The sequence below is a fragment of the Ranitomeya imitator genome, chromosome 8 (genome assembly GCF_032444005.1).
Source record: "Ranitomeya imitator isolate aRanImi1 chromosome 8, aRanImi1.pri, whole genome shotgun sequence".
Lineage (NCBI taxonomy): Eukaryota > Metazoa > Chordata > Amphibia > Anura > Dendrobatidae > Ranitomeya > Ranitomeya imitator.
The window spans coordinates 129,991,864-130,013,828 of NC_091289.1; the positions used below are offsets into that span (position 1 = coordinate 129,991,864).

A 21,965-nucleotide genomic window follows, 5' to 3' on the forward strand; every position below is an offset into this window, starting at 1 on the left:
TAAAGTCCGATAAGTCAGTAAGAATGACAATGTTTTTCTTAGGAAATCCTGAATCCCTACAATGCCAAATACTTACATCTGCACCATTAGGACCTTGAGGACCTCTAGGACCAGGAGGACCAGGTGGACCCTGTCAAAAGAATCAGAGAATTAAATCTGTTTATGACACCACCATTCGATAGAGACATACAGATAGGGGGGACATTGTTTCCTAAGTAAAGGCAAACATCGCATATTGTACATATGTACAGTACATAATGTTTCTTACCATTGGACCAACATCACCATTTTCTCCCTTTTCACCTGGTGGTCCAGGTAGACCCTGAAATAAGGAAAAACACAGAAACATTGTTCTTCAATCAGTATTGTCTCTCAAGAGCAGACCATATTCTTTGCAGGTTTTTAGTGTTTCAGTTATCATATGAAGATGTTTCAGCACGGTTTTCATTTAGAATGACTGTGATCATACCTTATAACTGTTGATTATACAGTGCAAGTTTTAGGATGGCCATTGCATAAAGCAGCAACATGATTGAAGATTAAGGATGGCCATACACATTTGATGAATGTCAAACTTAGACAACGATCTAAAGCATAGCACCAGATGTCAAGGAAAATAAGGAGTGAACAGTTTGATTTCAACATGACCAATCCTTTGGTCCTCCGGGTATATATGCCACCACCAAAGGAGTCTGCCAGCAACTTATCTCCCAGTGAGCACACATGTATGCATGACTAAGCCAAGTATGCATGGAGAGTCGAAGAAAATTTTGGTCTTCCATATCCAGAATAACAGGTGCACTGTCTAAATGGGTGCACAACTTCCCCAAAAGAAACAAAAACATCCAAAAAAAGGAGGCAGCACATCCAAATGGTGAAAAAGTAAGGTTTCTTTATTTACTAACACCAGCACTTATTTTAGATTTGCATATACTGTATAGTCCAAAAAATGGAGGCGCTCCTCCAGATTGTGAACAAATAAGATTCCTTTATTAGTACATATCCGATAGCAATTAGTGCTATTCGTGTATTTTTTCACATACTGTAGGGAAAGCTGACATTTTTGGATAATACAGTATATATATATATATATATATATATATATATATAAATATATACTGTACATCTATGATAAACCTCTGATCTGGACTTACATTCTAGAGTTCGACATTTCTGCTTCTATTTTGATATTTTGATCAAAAAAAAAATATATACATATATACACACACATTTACTGTGTATATATATATATATATATATATATATATATATATTATTTTTATCAAAATATCAAAATAGAAGCAGAAATGTCGAACTCTAGAATGTAAGTCCAGTTCAGAGGTCCATCATAGATGTACAGTGTATATATATATATATATATATATATATATATATACATTATATACTGTAAAGTTGAGTGTATGTGTGTGTGTGTATCGAGCCGCACCCACTTCGCATAGCAGGCACAAGCCACATCCAGCTCCGTCGTATCTAGAATGTAGTTGCTCCTTTGAGGCATGATGTCAATTGAAAGGGAGGAGCCTCATTGATAAAGAACTGAGGGGCAAAATGAGAGATGTTAGGGAAAAATGAGAGATGTCAGGGGGAAAATGAGAGAAAAAAGGTGCTGCTGCAGTATGAGCCTGTGTATAGAGAAGAGTGTGGTGCTGCAGGTGGAGGCTGTGTATAAGGCCACATTCACACGTTCAGTATTTGGTCAGTATTTTACCTCAGTGTTTATAAGCCAAAACCATGAGTAGGAGATGACACACAGGTATATACCATATACAGGAGGAGATGACATACAACAGGTATATACTATATACAGGTAGAGATGACATAGATGTATATAGTATATACAGGGGGAGATGACATACAGCAGGTATAAAATATATACAGGTAGAGATGACATACAGGTATGTACCCTATACAGGGGAGACATACAGGTATATACTATATACAGGAGCAGATGACACAGGTACATACAATATACAGGGGAGATGACATACAGGTATACACTATATACAGGAGGAGATGACACACAGGTACATAATATATACAGGAGGAGAGGACATACAGATATATACTATATACAGGAGGAGATGACAAACAGGTATACTCTATATACAGGAGGAGGTGACATATAGGTATATACCATATACAGGAGGAGATGACATACCGGTATATACTATATACAGGGGAGATGACATACAGGTACAGTACAGACCAAAAGTTTGGACACACCTTCTCATTTAAAGATTATTCTGTATTTTCATGACTATGAAAATTGTACATTCACACTGAAGGCATCAAAACTATGAATTAACACATGTGGAATTATATACTTAACAAAAAAGTGTGAAGCAACTGAAAATATGTCTTATATTCTAGGTTCTTCAAAGTAGCCACCTTTTGCTTTGATGACTGCTTTGCACACTCTTGGCATTCTTTTGATGAGCTTCAAGAGGTAGCCACCGGAAATGGTTTTCACTTCACAGGTGTGCCCTGTCAGGTTTAATAAGTAGGATTTCTTGCCTTATAAATGGTGTTGGGACCATCAGTTGTGTTGTGCAGACGTCTGGTGGATACACAGCTGATAGTCCTACTGAATAAACTGTTAGAATTTGTTTTATGGCAAGAAAAAAGCAGCTAAGCAAAGAAAAACGAGTGGCTATCATTACTTTAAGAAATGAATGTCAGTCAGTCCGAAAAATTGGGAAAACTTTGAAAGTGTCCCCAAGTGCAGTTGCAAAAACCATCAAGCGCTACAAAGTAACTGGCTCACATGAAGACCGCCCCAGGAAAGGAAGACCAAGAGTCACCTCTGCTTCTGAGGATAAGTTTATCTGAGTCACCAGCCTCAGAAATTGCAGGTTAACAGCAACTTAGATTAGAGACCAGGTCAATGCCACACAGAGTTCTAGTAGCAGACACATCTCTACAGCAACTGTTAAGAGGAGACTTTGCAAGGAAACCACTGCTAAGGACAGGCAACAAGCAGAAGAGACTTGTTTGGGCTTAAGAACACAAGGAATGGACATTAGACCAGTGGAAATCTGTGCTTTGGTCTGATGAGTCCAAATTTGAGATCTTTTGTTCCAACAACCATGTTTTTGTGCGACGCAGAAAAGGTGAATGGATGGACTCTATATGCCTGGTTCCCACCGTGAAGCATGGAGGAGGAGGTGTGATGGTGTGGGGGTGCATTGCTGGTGACACTGTTGGAGATTTATTCAAAATTGAAGGCATACTGAACCAGCATGGCTACCACAACATCTTGCAGCAGCATGCTATTCCATCCGGTTTGCATTTAGTTGGACCATCATTTATTTTTCAACAGGACAATGACCCCAAACACACTTCCAGGCTGTGTAAGGGCTATTTGACCAAGAAGGAGAATGATGGGGTGCTACACCAGATGACCTGGCCTCCACAGTCACCAGACCTGAACCCAATTGAGATGGTTTGGGGTGAGCTGGACTGCAGAGTGAAGTCAATAGGGCCAACAAGTGCTAAGCATCTCTGGGAACTCCTTCAAGATTGTTGGAAGACCATTTCCGGTTATCAAGAGAATGCCAAGAGTGTGCAAAGCAGTCATCAAAGCAAAAGGTGGCTACTTTGAAGAACCTAGAATATAAGACATATTTTCAGTTGTTTCACACTTTTTTGTTAAGTATATAATTCCACATGTGTTAATTCACAGTTTTGATGCCTTCAGTGTGAATTTACAATTTTCATAGTCATGAAAATACAGAAAAATCTTTAAATGAGGTTTGTCCAAACTTTTGGTCTGTACTGCATATGCTATATACAGGAGATGACATGCAAATATATACTATATACAGGGGAGATGACATGCAGGTATATACTATATACAGGAGGAGATGACACACAGGTATATACTATATACATGGGATATGACATACAGGTATATACTGAGGGGAAAATGACAGGTGTGAGGTCAAAATGACATGTGTTAGGGGGGAAAATGAGAGGAGTGAGGGGGAAAATGAGAGGAGTGAGGAGGAAAATAAGAGATGTGAGGGGGAAAATGAGAGATGTGAGGGGGAAAATAAGAGAAGTGAGGTATTATAACTAACCACAGTTATTTACTATGCCTGGGCAACGCCGGGGTCTTCAGCTAGTATATATATATATATATATATATATATATATATATATATATATATATATATATATATATAAAGAAAAAAACTTGTTTTCTTTACATGTGTGGATTTGTCCCAATCTGCTTTCCGTGTGAACTGTTACCACAGGTTGGATGTATTCCTGTTTCTTCAAAGCGGTGAGCTGGCTTTGCCAAAACTCTTTGTAATATATATATAAATCTGGCTTTAAACTTCTCCACAACAGTATCATGGACCTGCCTGTTGTGTTCCTTGGTCTTCATGATGCTCTCTGTGCTTCAAACAGAACCCTGAGACTATCACAGAGCAGGTGCGTTTATACGGAGACTTGATTACACACAGGAGGATTATATTTATCATCATTAGGCATTTAGGACAATATTGGATCATTCAGAGATCCACAATGAACTTCTGGAGTGAGTTTGCTGCACTGAAAGTAAAGGGGATGAATAATATTGCACGCCCCACTTTTCAGTTTTTGAATTTCCACAAAAATTAAAAATAACCAATAAATTTCGTTCAACTTCACAATTGTTTTCCACTTGTTGTTTATTCTTCACCAAAAATTTACATTTGGTACTTTTATGTTTGAAGCATGATATGTGGGAATAGGTTGAAAAGTTCCAGGGGGGCGAATACTTTCGCAAGACACTGTGTATATATATATATATTTATGGAAAAACAGAAATAAAATGATGCAGGTTGCAACGGACCAACTTATATACACACTCGTCCTCCAGAAATACGGCAAAAATCAGAGCAATAAATATACAGGTTAACACAGGCCTCACGTAAACCTTTTATATCACCTGAGTGTGAAGTGGCGAGCTGCATGCTGCGCTTCTACAATATTTAGCTATCAATCCTTCAACTCTAGTTCTGCTAAGGGATACAAATGCCATGTTGGCCGCAGGATGTTGGCGGCTGTAAACGGATGATGAAAACTGTACACAGCAGTTGTAGTGCGAGCATGGTTAATAATTTATGTCCTGCTGGGCCAGACTGATGATATGCGAAGCTGCTACTAGCAATCCAGAAAGGAACATCATTCATTTTTCTCTGCCGCTACCAGCAAGAAATTATATTTAAAAATGTAAATGTACATTGTGCAGAAAACGAAGTTTATCTTCATCACAGAGTCAAAATTACATTTGTAAGATGTGCTTAAGAAAAACCTTACATTGCCTTAAAGCTCAGGATTCTTAGGCCAAAATCGATGTACAATCTAAAACTTCAGGGGATGTGGATATTGTAAGTTTATAAAAATATACAACAATACTTAAAAACTGTTACTGAAATGTGGTTTTAGATTTTCAATAGTGGGTGCAGGCGTTACTGTCGCACTCAGGCCTTGAAGCATAGGGGAAAACATAAGGTCCCTTCAGCCCATATGAGAAAACACAACTGTCTTACCCTACGTTCACATTTGCGTTGTTGGGGGCAGCGTCATCGACAGATACCAACGCATGCGTCATGCGCCCCTATCTTTAACATGGGGGCGCATGGACATGCGCCGGTATGCGTTGTCATGCGTTGTACGGCGCATGCGTCATTTGGGCGCACCAGACAGTGCGCACCCGACGCTACATGTAGCGTTTTCCCTGCGTCAAATTTCCTGTACTTTTCTATTTTTGGACAACGCATGCGTCAAAAAACGCTGTGTTGTGTATGTGCGTTTTGGGTTGCGTCGATGACGCTGCGCCCAACACCCAAATGTGAACGTAGCATTAGTTGGTGATCCTGTAGGAGATTTTGCATTGGGGCCCACAGGCTTCATGACATTCCACAAAGATTCCTCCATGCAAATTATATGGAGGTGGTGGCAGATAAGCGTCTGACAGATGTCTTTGTAGCTACTTATTGAAAACCAGATTTCAATCAGATGGATGGGTTATTCAGCTGTGCCCATAGATAGGGCAAGGGTTTGGTAAGGGCAATCTGGGCATGTTCAGATGAATGAAATTTCATACAGATTGAAATCGGTGTCAAATCTTCTTCCATTTATTTATTAATTTATTTTATTTATTGTTTTTCATTTTAATGGGACACCATTCTGTGGTTTATACTGTGATGACGTTTTTGCACATGGATTTAAAATCTGCATTGTAAAAACAATAAGGGTCATATCGATTCTTGAGGCAGACTCAGCACGGAAGCCATGGTTGGTAGTCCCGTCCAAATTAGCCTTATTGTACGGGGTTATTCAGCATGTAAATCCAATGTAGTGCCTACTGCATACCTGTGGCAAGAAAGTGTTGGATTTCTAACACAGAGGTTTTGTTTGAGTTGGATATTTTTACAGTCTGAAATTCATTTAGTGCCTTGGTGTTACATTGGATATCAATGGAAGGAAAGCTCTCAAGTATCTTTTTATTTTCCTAAAAATCACGACTAAATAAATAATGTACATTAATTTAGCTGCACGTTATGTAAGTTACACTGGAGGAAGCCCACACCAAGATTTTGTTCAAGGACCTTTGCCAACTTGCAGTTCTTGACCAAAATAGGGGATTTTCACCAGTCTTTTGCTTATCAGAGCATTTTCATCCACATTCTAGCTGTCTCCCTTTCATGGCATGTGGAAGAAGGTGCTCTGTTCAGAATACACAAAAGTAGAACATTTTGGACTAAATGCTGAACACTATGTGAGGCAGAAAACTAACTGCACATCACCTTAAGAACTCCATCCCCACCATCAAACATGGTGGTGACAGTATCATGCTGTGGAGATTCTTTTCTTCAGCAGGGACATAGCAGCTGGTCAGTGTTGATGGGAAGTTGAATGGTACTATATACAGGACAATCCTGGAGGAAGACCTATTAGAGGCTGCAAAAGCCTTGAGACTGGGGCGTAGGTTCACCTTCCTGCAGGGCAACGACCCTAAACATACTACAAGAGCTACAAAGGATGGTTTAGATCAAAGCATATTCATGTGTGTGAATGGCCCAGTCACAGTCCAGATCTAAATCTGTGAGAAGACTCTGCAAATGATTGTTCACAGATGCTCTCTCTCCACTTTCGCTGGGCTAGAGCTAGTTTGCAAAAATGTCACCTCTAGATGTGCAAAGCTGGAAGAGATATAACCCAAAACACTGGCAGCAGTAATTGCAGCAAAAGGTGGTCCTGCGAAGTATTGGCTCAGGGGAGCGGAATACATCACAATTTCCAGATTTATATTTTTAAAATATTTAGAAAACCTTGCATCATTTCCTTTACACTTCATAAAAAAGTGCAACTTACTGTTGTTATATGAAATAAAGTCCCAATAAAATAATTTAAGCTTATAGGTGTAATAGGAAAAAATGTAGAAAAGTTCATGGGGTATGAATATTTTTTCAAGGCACTATAACTATATGATTCAGTAGACAATCCATGCATGTAATGTAATGCAACATTTAGCTTTCACATTATATACAAAAAGGTATAATTTATGCCCTCTAGTTCTCTGACAAGGCAGCCTAAGGCTACTTTCACACTAGCGTTTTTTTAAATCTGTCACAATGCGTCGTTTTGCAGAAAAAACGCATCCTGCAAAAGTGCTTGCAGGATGCGTTTTTTCCCCATAGACTTCTATTGACGACGCATTTGCGACGGATTGCCACACTTCGCATCCGTCTTGCGACGGATGCGTCGTGCTTTGGCGGACCATCGGGAGAAAAAAACCATACTTGTAACGTTTTTTTCTCCTGACGGACCGCATTTTCCGACCGCGCATGCGCCGCCGGAACTCCGCCCCCATCTCCCGGCACCTTACAATGGGGCAGCGGATGCGCCGGAAAAATGCATCCGCTGCACCCATTGTGCAATGCAGCAAACGCTAGCGTCGGAATCTCGCCCCGACGCATTGCGACGGGGAGATTCCAACGCTAGTGTGAAAGTAGCCTAACTTGTTGGCAACCCTCTGGGCATATGCCCTGCCAGCCTGTCCCTGCTTGTACTCCTGGATGTACAGAACACTGTGTGCATGTCTCCATCCTGAGCAGAGAGCAGCATATTTAATCATATATCCAGAAACTGAGATTTTTTTTTCTATGCTAAGAGCATTGCAGAAATGTCTTCTGTGCTTCATAGCGATCATCTTAGAGAGTCCATCTCTGTGCAGTAGATACATGAGCCACTGATAGAGGAGCGGTATCTCCTGCACGTTCCCTCGCCCGGATTTGTAACATCAGTAACTTTCTGCACTCTCTGCTTGGAGCACAGTGGCTCATGAATAATCCCTGCCAGCTGGCACCGTACTGATTACTGAGCTGATGGCCCATTTATTCAGCCTGCCAAGACTGCTGACAGAGGCAAAGCCAGACTGATGCCCACAGATCTGGACTGTGCCATCTCTTCATGCACACATTTCATCTGCTAAGGGCATGGGGCACCTCCGGTGTCCCTGTAATATGTTCATCAGATGCCAAAAATGCCAGCACTCATTCACTGCTAATGAATATATACATAAACATTCACGCTGCTCTCTGTTTGCTGAGCAGATTGTCTGGATACCAGGGGGCACAGTATTTTTTTAACAGGGTGGGCATCCTCTGTATACTCTGCACTGCAGCACCTGTCTGTCTTAATATATAGTATTAATATTTTATTTTAATTCTTCCTATAAAATATTATACGATTGCATTTCGATAAGAGATTTCAGGACAGCGGATAAGGTAAAGGTTTATGGAGGACGCATTATAAAGAAGACCATATACTAATACAAGACTGGATGAATAGATATGGCATGATGTTGTGTTTGGAGGATATAGTGGAAATGTCTGCAGCCATCAATACTCACTTGAAGACCGATTGGACCAGGGGGACCTGGGAATCCACGAGCACCTTCATCGCCCTTTTGCCCGAACATTCCCTGTTGACCTCTTGGGCCGGGTTCTCCATCAGATCCCTGTAAAAATAGGAATACACAAGTCTTATCAGAAATATCAAGAAACCAAACAAGTATTGAACAGAGCTTTATCTGACCTATGGGAAATGGAAAACTACTACTGTAGGTCTCCTATAGTCATAGTTTCATCACACGGCTGCATGGACTATGGAATGATAATTTGAAGAACCATGTGTATGTTCAGTCATCAGTTATCCATGAGAAACAAAATCTCATGGACTGTAGTTTTAGTTTACTCATCCCAAATTTTAGATTTTAGTATAGAGAGGCCGTACTGGGCCCCCAGCCTTCAAGGGAGGCCGACATGACAGGGTAACGTGGGAGTGTATAGAGCTGCAATTGGGGGTTAATAGTTTGGTATAGGTGGAGCCAGGTTTAGGTCATGGGGGATAGGAGGTGTTAGAGGTGGGGTCAGAGGGTTTGTATATAGGGGATCAGCCATTTTGCATGGCAACCATTTTAGCTACCCCTGGAGAGAAGAGTAAGAGTTTCTACCCTTTAATATGATCTGATTATAGATATAAGGCCGGGGTCACACTTGCGAGTGCAGTACGAGAAAGTCGCACGAGTCTCTCACATCAATACCCGGCACTGCCGCCGACACTCGAGACCGGAGCGTTCAGCTGCATAGAAATACATACAACCGCATGCTCTGGTCCCGAGTGTCGGCAGCAGTGCCGGGTATTGATGCAACAGACTCCTGCGAGTTTCTCGCATTGCACTAGTAAGTGTGACCCCGGCCTAAGTCCAATACTCTTTGCTATGCTTAGGTCCACATGCCCCCTTTGGAAGAAGCCAGCCAGCGAAACGGCGCTGTCGGGGGCGGTAGTTGGGGTACCACAAGCCAGGCACACACTATTGTAAGTAGAGTGCCACCAATGTGATTACTTTGCAGCACTTTCCATTTGTAGGCACATGCCTTGTAATATCTTACCTGGACGTGGCACATTGCACTTTATCCGTAGATTTAGCCCAAGTATTTTTTTTTTTTAGGTAGATTTCTCATTCTATAGACTCGGTATAATTGTATCTTTAAGCTGCTAAGTCTCCGCTTTGTGTACTTTGTTACCATCTACCTCTCTCTAATCCTTACGTTTGAATTTTTACATGTATTCTTGTTTTACAATAATTATAAATAAAATGTTTGAATTTTAGTTCCTGATTATGCCCCGTATTTTCTCCAGCACCAGTATTTGGAGAATTGTGTGTAAACTATGCTTAGGTCTACGTGTACTGTGTGATAAGGGAGGTTCCACTGTACATCATCATAGATAGGGCTTCTTTACTGTTAGAGCATGAAACTCTTCGCTAGAGAATATTCTGACGGTTTATTCATTAACAAAAGTTCAAAAGGTTTTTGACAACTTTCTCATAAGTTAAAGTACTATAAATTATGGAGGTTAGCCACTACTTTTTTAATTGATGGACTATCCTTCGGCCACGTTCATATATTCAGTATTTTACCTCAGTATGTGTAAGCCAAAACCAGGAGTGGGTGATGAATACAGACGTGGTGACGTGTTTCTATTATACTTTTCCTCTAATTGTTCCACTCCTGAGGTAAAATACTGACCCAATACTGATCATGCGTAACTAAAGGATAGACCATCAAAATCTGATTGGTGTGGGCGCGAGACCCCAGCTGATCAGCTGTTACAGGCAGTGGTCAGAAGTTCTTGGGTGCCCCCGAAACACGGCAGCTCTGTCAAAACTATAGTGTCTGCGATCAGGTATTGCAGATCCACCCCGTATTCATTGTGTTCAGACAGTATCCAAGAAGTTCTCGTCATCTCCAGTAACAACTGCCGGGAGCGAGGTACTGCAATAGATCAGATATTGATGGGGTGTCCAAAGTACCCCTTTACGGGTATTATATTACTGGAGCTGACCATCTAATCTAGGTAATTATGCTAATTATTTTATACTCATTATAGCGTTTTACACTTATGTGTATTTCTTGATATTTTTGCCCAGGGATATAATACATAGCATACATGGAGAAATAGATGGGAATGTGCTATATTCCACAAATCCTCAGTTCCATCAAAATATCATTTTTTTCCTAACTGTGTGAAACATAACGATTAAATGACTTACAGCTGGACCTGGAGCTCCAACTGGGCCTTGCAAACCGGCTGGTCCAGGAGGACCCTAGAAACAGGAAAAGAAAAATAAATGTTATGAGAGTCAATTAATTTTCACCTTACAGTGGTCAAGAAGATACTGCCCAGAGGGCTCCATATTTGCTTGGTGAACTGCAGAAAATAACAATCCATTGCAATTAGGTTTTACAAGCGTGTTGCGTTTTTAGCTGTGGCTGAAATAAAATTGAGTTTGCTAGATGTCTTCACACAAATATAAATTATAATATAAAAAGAGACATTTTTATGTAAAGCTGGTTTCACAAATCTACATTTCGCAGTCCAGTAGGAACTAGATTGGGTCTCTTGATCCAAACTCGACAGTTTCATGAGACTGTGGAATCTGGATCAGGAGATCCGCAGCCGGTCCGTACATCATGGTCCGTACATCACAGTCCGTTCATCATGGTGTATACATCATGGTCTGTACATCACACTCCGTACAACACGGTGTATACATCGTGCTCCATACATCGCAGTCCGTACATCATGGTGCATACGTCAAGGTCCGTACATCACAGTCCGTACATCACAGTGTATAAATCATGGTCTGTACATCACAGTCCGTACATCACAGTGTATAAAATCATGGTCTGTACATCACAGTCTGTACATCACAGTGTATAAAATCATGGTCTGTACATCACAGTCCATACATCACGATGCATACATCAAAGTCTGTACATCACAGTCTGTACATCACAGTGTATAAATCATGGTCTGTACATCACAGTCCGTACATCATGGTGCATACGTCAAGGTCCGTACATCACAGTCCGTACATCACAGTGTATAAACCATGGTCTGTACATCACAGTCCGTACATCACAGTGTATAAAATCATGGTCTGTACATCACAGTCCGTACATCACAGTGTATAAAATCATGGTCTGTACATCACAGTCCGTACATCACAGTGTATAAATCATGGTCTGTACATCACAGTCTGTACATCACAGTGTATAAATCATGGTCTGTACATCACAGTCTGTACATCACAGTGTATAAATCATGGTCTGTACATCACAGTCCGTACATCACAGTGTATAAATCATGGTCTGTACATCACAGTCCGTACATCACAGTGCATAAATCATGGTCTGTACATCACAGTCCGTACATCACAGTGTATAAATCATGGTCTGTACATCACAGTCCGTACATCACAGTGTATAAAATCATGGTCTGTACATCACAGTCCGTACATCACAGTGTATAAAATCATAGTCTGTACATCACAGTCCATACATCACGATGCATACATCAAAGTCTGTACATCACAGTCTGTACATCACGGTGTATACATCATGGTCCGTACATCACAATGCCTACATCATGGTCCATACATCACGGTCCGTACATCGTGATGCATACATCATGGTCCATACATCACAGTCCATACATCACGGTGTATACATCACGGTCCATACATCACAGTCTGTACCTCACGGTGTATACATCATGGTCCATACATCACAGTCCATACATCACGGTGTATACATCATGGTCCATACATCACAGTCCGTACATCACGGTGTATAAATCATGGTCCATACATCACAGTCCGTACATCACGGTGTATACATCATGGTCCATACATCAGAGTCCTTACATCACGGTGCATACATCATGGTCCATACATCACAGTCCGTACATCACGGTGTATACATCATGGTCCGTACATCACAGTCCGTACATCACGGTGTATACGTCATGGTCCGTACATCACAGTCCGTACATCACGGTGTATACATCATGGTCCATACATCACAGTCCGTACATCACGGTGTATACATCATGGTCCATACATCACAGTCCGTACATCTCGGTGTATACATCATGGTCCATACATCACAGTCCGTACATCTCGGTGTATACATCATGGTCCATACATCACAGTCCGTACATCACAGTGTATACATCATGGTCCGTACATCACAATGCCTACATCATAGTCCATACATCACGGTCCGTACATCCTGATGCATACATCATGGTCCATACATCACAGTCCATACATCACGGTGTATACATCATGGTCCATACATCAAAGTCCTTACATCACGGTGCATACATCATGATCCGTACATCACAGTCCGTACATCACGGTGTATACATCATGATCCGTACATCACAGTCCGTACATCACGGTGCATACATCATGGTCCGTACATCACAGTCCGTATATCACAGTGTATACATCATGGTCCGTACATCACAATGCCTACATCATAGTCCATACATCACGGTCCGTACATCCTGATGCATACATCATGGTCCATACATCACAGTCCATACATCACGGTGTATACATCATGGTCCATACATCAAAGTCCTTACATCACGGTGCATACATCATGATCCGTACATCACAGTCCGTACATCACGGTGTATACATCATGATCCGTACATCACAGTCCGTACATCACGGTGCATACATCATGATCCGTACATCACAGTCCGTACATCACGGTGTATACATCATGGTCCGTACATCACAGTTCGTACATCACGGTGTATACATCATGGTCCGTACATCACAGTCCGTACATCACGGTGCATACATCATGATCCGTACATCACAGTCCGTACATCACGGTGTATACATCATGGTCCGTACATCACAGTTCATACATCACGGTGTATACATCATGGTCCGTACATCACAGTCCGTACATCACGGTGCATACATCATGGTCCGTACATCACAGTTCATACATCACGGTGCATACATCATGGTCCGTACATCACGGTGCATACATCATGGCCCGTACATCACAGTCTGCATATCGTGGTCCGTACATCATGGTCCGTATATTACGGTCTGTACATCACGGTGCATACATCATGGTGCGTACATCACGGTGCATACATCACGGTGCATACATCATGGTGCATACATCACTGTCCATGCTCGAAACTAAGATTTGTGAATCTAGCCTTTGGGATAGAAGTGTTGGGGTAAGGTCAAAGAAGACATGTCACCCTCTTCCTATTTTATTTTGGGTCTCTTCGGATCAGAAAAGTAGCTTTAAAACAAAAAAAACATAAAATAGAAACTAATAAACTAAAAATTGTTAAATATTGGAACAGAACCACCAGCGCCAATTACTAAACAGAGAACTATGAGGCTATGGATCTAGGAAGTCATTGATAGCCTTTTTGTGTTAGTTTGCAGCTTTGCTTGTGATAGACCATTGGGTCAGGTTCAGATGAGCACATTTTACATACGTGTCCTGTTCATATTAAAATTGGCGAGCACATATACCAATGTTATTGAACAGAGCAGTTCATAATTCGTTGCGTGCACTATAAAGATCAATTTTTCGGTTCAGACTCACCCATTATACTCAATAGGTGTGTAAAAAAAAAATGGATGCCAAGTGGTCACAATCAGCATAGTATCTGTTTTATTACGGATCCATTGAAATTACTAACACAGAAAAGTGTATGGGGTCTTGTAAGTGTCTTTAACTATTGGGATTTAAAAGCAGATGCCATCCAGAAGTCATATGGATGGATAGATGACAAGTCTGAGTCCTTCCTTACTGGAGGTAAAGCCGATGAGTTTTCATACACTCGTCTGGACCCGTGTGAAGCAGATTTACACACTCACCTGCTCGCCTTTATCTCCCTTGCCTCCCTTTTGACCGGGTTCTCCTATTTCACCCTATTAAAAAAAAAAAAGAAACAAGAAAGAACAGTAAATTATTCACGGGATTCCTAGCAGCTTGTGTGAATGTCACATTACTGGGACGGAGCCGGCGTATTGATTACTCTTCATATTCTGACAGCTTAATCCCAGCATTGATTAGCATGGCACTTGCTGGGATTTGCAGCAAACTCTCCTCGAGGTTTAAATAGATGATCACTGAGTGGGAGAATGGGAGACGAAGGGCAGGAGGTGATTACTAAGAAGATCACAGGAGCTGACATCAGTGGCTCACAAGATGACTGGCAAGTACAGAGGAAAACAGCCCCCCTAGCACATAAAAGCACCTACTATATAAAAGTACATTTTATGAGCCGGGGTATGGCTACAAATCAGATGGCTTAGACAGTGCATTTAGGAGGTCATTGGTCTCTAGCTGCAGGCCTACTGGACCATTTGGATGCGATATGTATGCCTAATGGCTCATGCAGATGACAGTATTTTTGGTCCAAGTGTGATCAGAACAAAAACTGGATCGCACTGCGACCAATGTTATTCTATGGGGCCGTGCAAATGTTCGATTTTTCCCTAGAACAGTCTGTCCGGGAAAAAAAAGTGACAGCATGCACAATTTGTATCCGATATTCAGATCCCACTCAGCCATGCAAGTCTACGATTCTGTGGAAAACATCAGACTGCACTCGGATGACATCTGAGTGCGGTGCAAATTTCACAGACTGACAGAATGGAGAAGTTGGAGTCAATGGGAGTAGAAATGAACAAACATGTTCGGAATCGATCGTCAAACATAAATTCGGCACGATTAAGGTACCAATATGGTAAGAATGTGGCAAATTAGGTGTCAGGTGACAGATTCCGAACATATCCGCTCAACTTTAGCAGAAATGGATCTAAAATATATAGGATGACCGATGCACTAAATTACTCAACCAAACAAAAGGAGCACTGAACACCTGTCAACACTTAGTTTGTGCGGACATATTAAGCTTAATTATATTAATATGCTACTGTCTTAAATTTGTATGTTTATTTTAAATGAGTAAAAATAAAGAAAATGATTGTAGAACATCTACTATATACGTCTGTCCTTCTGTCTTTCTTTCTGTCTGGCACGGATATTCATTGGTTGCGGCCTCTGTCTGTCATGGAAATGTAAGTCGCTAATTGGTCTCGCCAGCTGCCTGTCATGGCTGCCGCGACCAATCAGCGATGGCCACAGTCCAATTACTCCCTCCCTGCTCTCCCGTAGTCAGTGCCCGGCGCCCGCTCCATACGCCCCGCAGTCAGTGCCCGGTGCCCGCTCCATACTCCCCGCAGTCAGTGCCCGGCGCCCCGCTCCATACTCCCCGCAGTCAGTGCCCGACACCTGCTCCATACTCCCCGCAGTCAGTGCCCGACACCTGCTCCATACTCCCCGCAGTCAGTGCCCGATGCCCACTCCATACTCCCCGCAGTCTGTGCCCGACACCCCCGCTCCATACTCGCCGCAGTCAGTGCCCGGCGCCCGCTCCATACTCCCCGCAGTCAGTGCCCGACACCTGCTCCATACTCTCCGCAGTCAGTGCCCGACACCTGCTCCATACTCCCCGCAGTCAGTGCCCGATGCCCACTCCATACTCCCCGCAGTCAGTGCCCGACGCCCCCGCTCCATACTCGCCACAGTCAGTGCCCGGCGCCCGCTCCATACTCCCCGCAGTCAGTGCCCGACACCTGCTCCATACTCTCCGCAGTCAGTGCCCGACACCTGCTCCATACTCCCCGCAGTCAGTGCCCGATGCCCGCTCCATACTCCCCGCAGTCAGTGCCCGACGCCCCCGCTCCATACTCGCCGCAGTCAGTGCCCGGCGCCCGCTCCATACTCCCCGCAGTCAGTGCCCGATGCCCGCTCCATATTCCCCACAGTCAGTGCCCGTCGCCCGCTCTATACTCCCCGCAGTCAGTGCCCGGTGCCCGTTCCATACTCCTCGCAGTCAGTGCCCGGCGCCCGCTCCATACTCCCCGCAGTCAGTGCCCGGCACCCGCTCCATACTCCCCGCAGTCAGTGCCCGGTGCCCACTCCATTTTCCCCACAGTCAGTGCCCGACACCCACTCCACACTCCTCGCAGTCAGTGCCCGACGCCCGCTCCATAGTCCCCGCAGTCAGTGCCCGGCGCCCGCTCTATTCCCCCCGCAGTCAGTGCCCGGTGCCCGCTCCATACTCCCCACAGTCAGTGCCCGACACCCGCTCCATACTCCCCGCAGTCAGTGCCCGGCGCACGCTCCATACTCCTTGCAGTCAGTGCCCGGCGCCCGCTCCATACTCCCCGCAGTCAGTGCCTGGCACCCGCTCCATACTCTCTACAGTCAGTGCCCGGAGCCCGCTCCATACTCCCCGCAGTCAGTGCCCAGTGCCCGCTCCATACTCCCCGCAGTTAGTGCCCCATTTTCCCCGCAGTCAGTGCCCGACACCCGCTCCATACTCCCCGCAGTCAGTGCCTGGCGCCCGCTCCATACTCCCCGCAGTCAGTGCCTGGCACCCGCTCCATACTCTCTACAGTCAGTGCCCGGAGCCCGCTCCATACTCCCCGCAGTCAGTGCCTGGCACCCGCTCCATACTCTCTACAGTCAGTGCCCGGAGCCCGCTCCATACTCCCCGCAGTCAGTGCCCAGTGCCCGCTCCATACTCCCCGCAGTTAGTGCCCCATTTTCCCCGCAGTCAGTGCCCGACACCCGCTCCATACTCCCCGCAGTCAGTGCCTGGCGCCCGCTCCATACTCCCCGCAGTCAGTGCCAGACGCCCGCTCCATTTTCCCCGAAGTCAGTGCCCGATGCCCGCCCCATACTCCCGCGCAGTCAGTGCCCGACGCCCGCTCCATACTTCCCGCAGTCAGTGCCCAGTGCCCACTCCATACTCCCCGCAGTCAGTGCCCGGCGCCTGCTCCATACTCCCCGCAGTCAGTGCCCGGCGCCCGCTCCATACTCTCCACAGTCAGTGCCCGGTGCCCGCTCCATACTCCCCGCAGTCAGTGCCCAGTGCCCGCTCCATAGTCCCCACAGTCAGTGCCCGGGGGCCCGCTCCATTTTCCCTGCAGTCAGTGCCCGACACCCGCTCCATACTCCCCGCAGTCAGTGCCCGGCGCCCGCTCCATACTCCCCGCAGTCAGTGCCCGGCGCCCGCTCCATACTCCCCGCAGTCAGTGCCCGACGTCCGCTCCATTTTCCCCGAAGTCAGTGCCCGACGCCTGCTCCATTTTCCCCGAAGTCAGTGTCCGTCCCCCGCTCCATACTCCCGCGCAATCAGTGCCCGACGCCCGCTCCATACTTCCCGCAGTCAGTGCCCAGTGCCCGCTCCATACTCCCCGCAGTCAATGCCAGATGCCCGCTCCATACTCCCCGCAGTCAGTGCCTGGCGCCCGCTCCATACTCCCCGCAGTCAGTGCCTAGCGCCCGCTCCATACTCCCCGCAGTCAGTGCCTGGCGCCCGCTCCATACTCCCCGCAGTCAGTGCCCGGCGCCCGCTCCATACTCCCCGCAGTCAGTGCCCGGCGCCTGCTCCATACTCCCTGCAGTCAGTGCCCGGCGCCCGCTCCATACTCCCCGCAGTCAATGCCCGATGCCCGCTCCATACTCCCCGCAGTCAGTGCCTGGCGCCCGCTCCATACTCCCCACAGTCAGTGCCCGGCGCCCGCTCCATACTCCCCGCAGTCAGTGCCCGATGCCCGCTCCATACTCCCCGGAGTCAGTGCATGGCGCCCGCTCCATACTCCCCGCAGTTAGTGCCTGGCACCCACTCAGTGCCTGGCACCCGCTCCATACGCCCCGCAGTCAGTGCCCGATGCCCGCTCCATACTCCCCGGAGTCAGTGCATGGCGCCCGCTCCATACTCCCCGCAGTTAGTGCCTGGCACCCACTCAGTGCCTGGCGCCCGCTCCATACTCCCCGCAGTTAGTGCCTGGCACCCGCTCAGTGCCTGGCACCCGCTCCATACGCCCCGCAGTCAGCGCCTGCACCATAATCCCCTCCAGTCACCGCTCATACAGGGTTAATGCCAGCGGTAACGGACCACGTTATTCCGCGGGTAACTCACTCTGTTACCGCCGCTATTAACTCTGTGTGACCAAGTTTTTACTATTGATGCTGCCTATGCAGCATCAATAGTAAAAAGATCTAATGTTAAAAATAATAAAAAAACTAAAAACCTGCTATTCTCACCTTCGATAGTCCGATGATGTGCTCGCGCCTGCCGCCAGCTTCCAGTCCCAGAGATGCATTGCGAAATTACCCAGAAGACTTAGCGGTCTCACGAGACCGCTAAGTGATCTGGGTAATTTCACAATGCATCCTGGGAACGCAAGATAGCGGCAGCCGCGCGCGCATCGCCAGAGGTTTGCTGGATCTACGCTGGATCCTGGCGGGTGAGTATATAACTATTTTTTATTTTAATTATTTTTTTAACAGGGATATGGTGCCCACACTGCTAAATACTATGTGGGCAGTGTTAGATACTGCGTAGCTGCTATATACTGCCTGGCCAGTGTTAGATACTATGTGGGCTGTGTTCTATACTGCGTGGGCTGCGTCGTTATATACTACATGGCTGCTATATACTATGTGAGCAGTGTTATATACTTCGTGGCTGTGTTCTATACTGCGTGCTATATACTACGTGGCCACTGTTAGATACTATGTGGGCTGTGCTATATATTACGTGGCCAGTGTTACATACTTCGTGGGCTGTTATATACTGCGTGGCTGCTATATACTGTGTGAGCTGTGTTATATACTACGTGGGCTGTGTTATTTACTGCGTGGCCTATATTAACGCATCGGGTATTCTACAATATGTATGTATGTATATAGCAGCCACATGGTATATACCGCAGGTCACGTAGTACTCCTATATACTACGTGGCCTGTGCTATATACTATGTGGCTGCTATATACATACCTACATATTCTAGAATACCCAATGCGTTAGAATCGGGCCACCATCTGGTATATCATAATGTCGCACATATAATGGTATCACATAGTGCTTGCCTGCTTCAATGATATTGTCTTTGGTCACCCAGAGGGCAAATCAGTGGGATTTGATAGTGATGTATATAACTGACTAAATGCATCCTTCCAGGAATGAATTAGAATATAAAATCCACAATTTACTGCTGATTGTTATCTGGCTGCTTGAAGGAGTTGTCCGGCCTTAGATTACAAGTCTGCAGTCACTCTATCTGACCGCAGACTTGTGAATCCTCACATCATGTGCACTGTGCGATGTGATGACTCTCCACTGCCAGCGCCAGGAGCGATATGCATACATGCGGTCACATACCGACTAGATGGGGGTGGCTTTGCTCAGTGCAAGTGTATTGATCGACGTTGGACATGTCTAGTCAGAATGAGGCCAGAAGTATGCAAATTGCATACTTGTAGTCGCATAACTGTGACTCCTCACATTGCGCACTGCACGTGATGTGAGGAGTCATAAGTCTGCAGTCACTGTCTGCAGACTTGAACCCTAAACAGACAACCCCTTTAAGTATATTGTGACACCGTTATGAAGCTGGCTATGGCTGTCTTAACACACAATATTGTCCATAAAGTACCACAAGTACTATACTATAATTATTCTGTACATCAAATACTTTTTCACTTGGGGCCTGGACTTCTTCTCCCCGTATAAGTTGATATCTTATAACACTTGGACTTAACAAAAGTTAACTTTTAACCCCTTCATGACCTTGGGATTTTTCGTTTTTCCGTGTTCGTTTTTCACTCCCCTCTTTCCCAGAGCCATAACTTTTTTATTTTTCCGTCAATTTGGCCATGTGAGGGCTTATTTTTTGCGGGATGAGCTGTACTTTTGAACGACATCATTGGTTTTAGCGTGTCGTGTACTAGAAAACGGGAAAAAAATTCCAAGTGCGGTGAAATTGCAAAAAAGTGCAATCCCACACTTGTTTTTTGTTTGGCTTTTTTCCTAGGTTCACTAAATGCTAAAACTGACCTGCCATTATGATTATCCAGGTCAGTACGAGTTCATAGACACCTAACATGACTAGGTTATTTTTTATCTAAGTGGTGAACAAAAATTCCAAACTTTGCTAAAAAAAAAAAAAATTGCTCCATGTTCCGATACCCGTAGTGTCTCCATTTTTCGTGATCTGGGGTCGGTTGAGGGCTTATTTTTTGCGGGCCGAGATGATGTTTTTAATGATAGCATTTCGGTGCAGATATGTTCTTTTGATCACCCGTTATTGCATTTTAATGCAATGTCGCGGCGACCAAAAAAACGTAATTCTGGCGTTTTGAATTTTTTTCCCACTACACTGTTTAGTGATCAGGTTAATGCTTTTTTTAGTTGATAGATCGGGCGATTCTGAGCGCGGCGATATCAAATATGCGTAGATTTTATATTTTTTTATTGATTTATTTTGATTGGGGCGAAAGGGGGGTGATTTAAACTTTTATATTTTTATTTTTTTAACATTTTTTTCAACTTTTTTTTTTTACTTTTGCCATGCTTCAATAGCCTCCATGGGAGGCTAGAAGCAGGCACAACGCGATCGCCTCTGCTACATAGCAGCGATCTGCTGATCGCTGCTATGTAGCAGAAATAGAGGTGTGCTGTGAGCGCCGACCACAGGGTGGCGCTCACAGCCACCGGCGATCAGTAACCATAGAGGTCTCAAGGACCTCTATGGTTACAATGGAGACGCATCGCCGACCCCCGATCATGTGATGGGGGTCGGCGATGACGTCATTTCCGGCCGGATGCGGTAGTTAAATGCCGCTGTCTGCGTTTGACAGCGGCATTTAGCTAGTTAATAGGTGCGGGCAGATCGCGATTCTGCCCGCGCCTATTACGGGCACATGTCAGCTGTTCAAAACAGCTGACATGTCCCAGCTTTGATGCGGGCTCACCGCGGAGCCCTGCATCAAAGCGGGGCTTCTGACCTCGGACGTACTATCCCGTCCGAGGTCAGAAAGGGGTTAATCAACATTTTAATCAATAGATTTTGGAATAATAATAATTTCCACAATTGGATGTGTTTAATAAAAATGTTCCTGTGCTGAGATAATCTTATAAATGTCCCCTGCTGTGTACTGTGTAATGGCCGTGTCTGACTGTAC

The 21,965-nt window shown here is 44.9% G+C and overlaps 1 protein-coding gene across 1 annotated transcript in view; it reads right to left on the minus strand.

The window, feature by feature from the left end:
• Nucleotides 1–21,965, minus strand: part of COL11A1 (collagen type XI alpha 1 chain) — a 301,659-nt gene that overhangs the window by 50,230 nt on the left and 229,464 nt on the right. Inside the window, exons 44-48 of the mRNA XM_069737373.1 lie at nt 14,795–14,848; nt 11,135–11,188; nt 8,930–9,037; nt 269–322; nt 77–130 (exon numbers count right to left, since the gene is read on the minus strand). Of these exons, the coding sequence (XP_069593474.1) occupies nt 77–130; nt 269–322; nt 8,930–9,037; nt 11,135–11,188; nt 14,795–14,848 (324 nt within the window). The remainder of the gene's footprint in view (nt 1–76; nt 131–268; nt 323–8,929; nt 9,038–11,134; nt 11,189–14,794; nt 14,849–21,965) is intronic.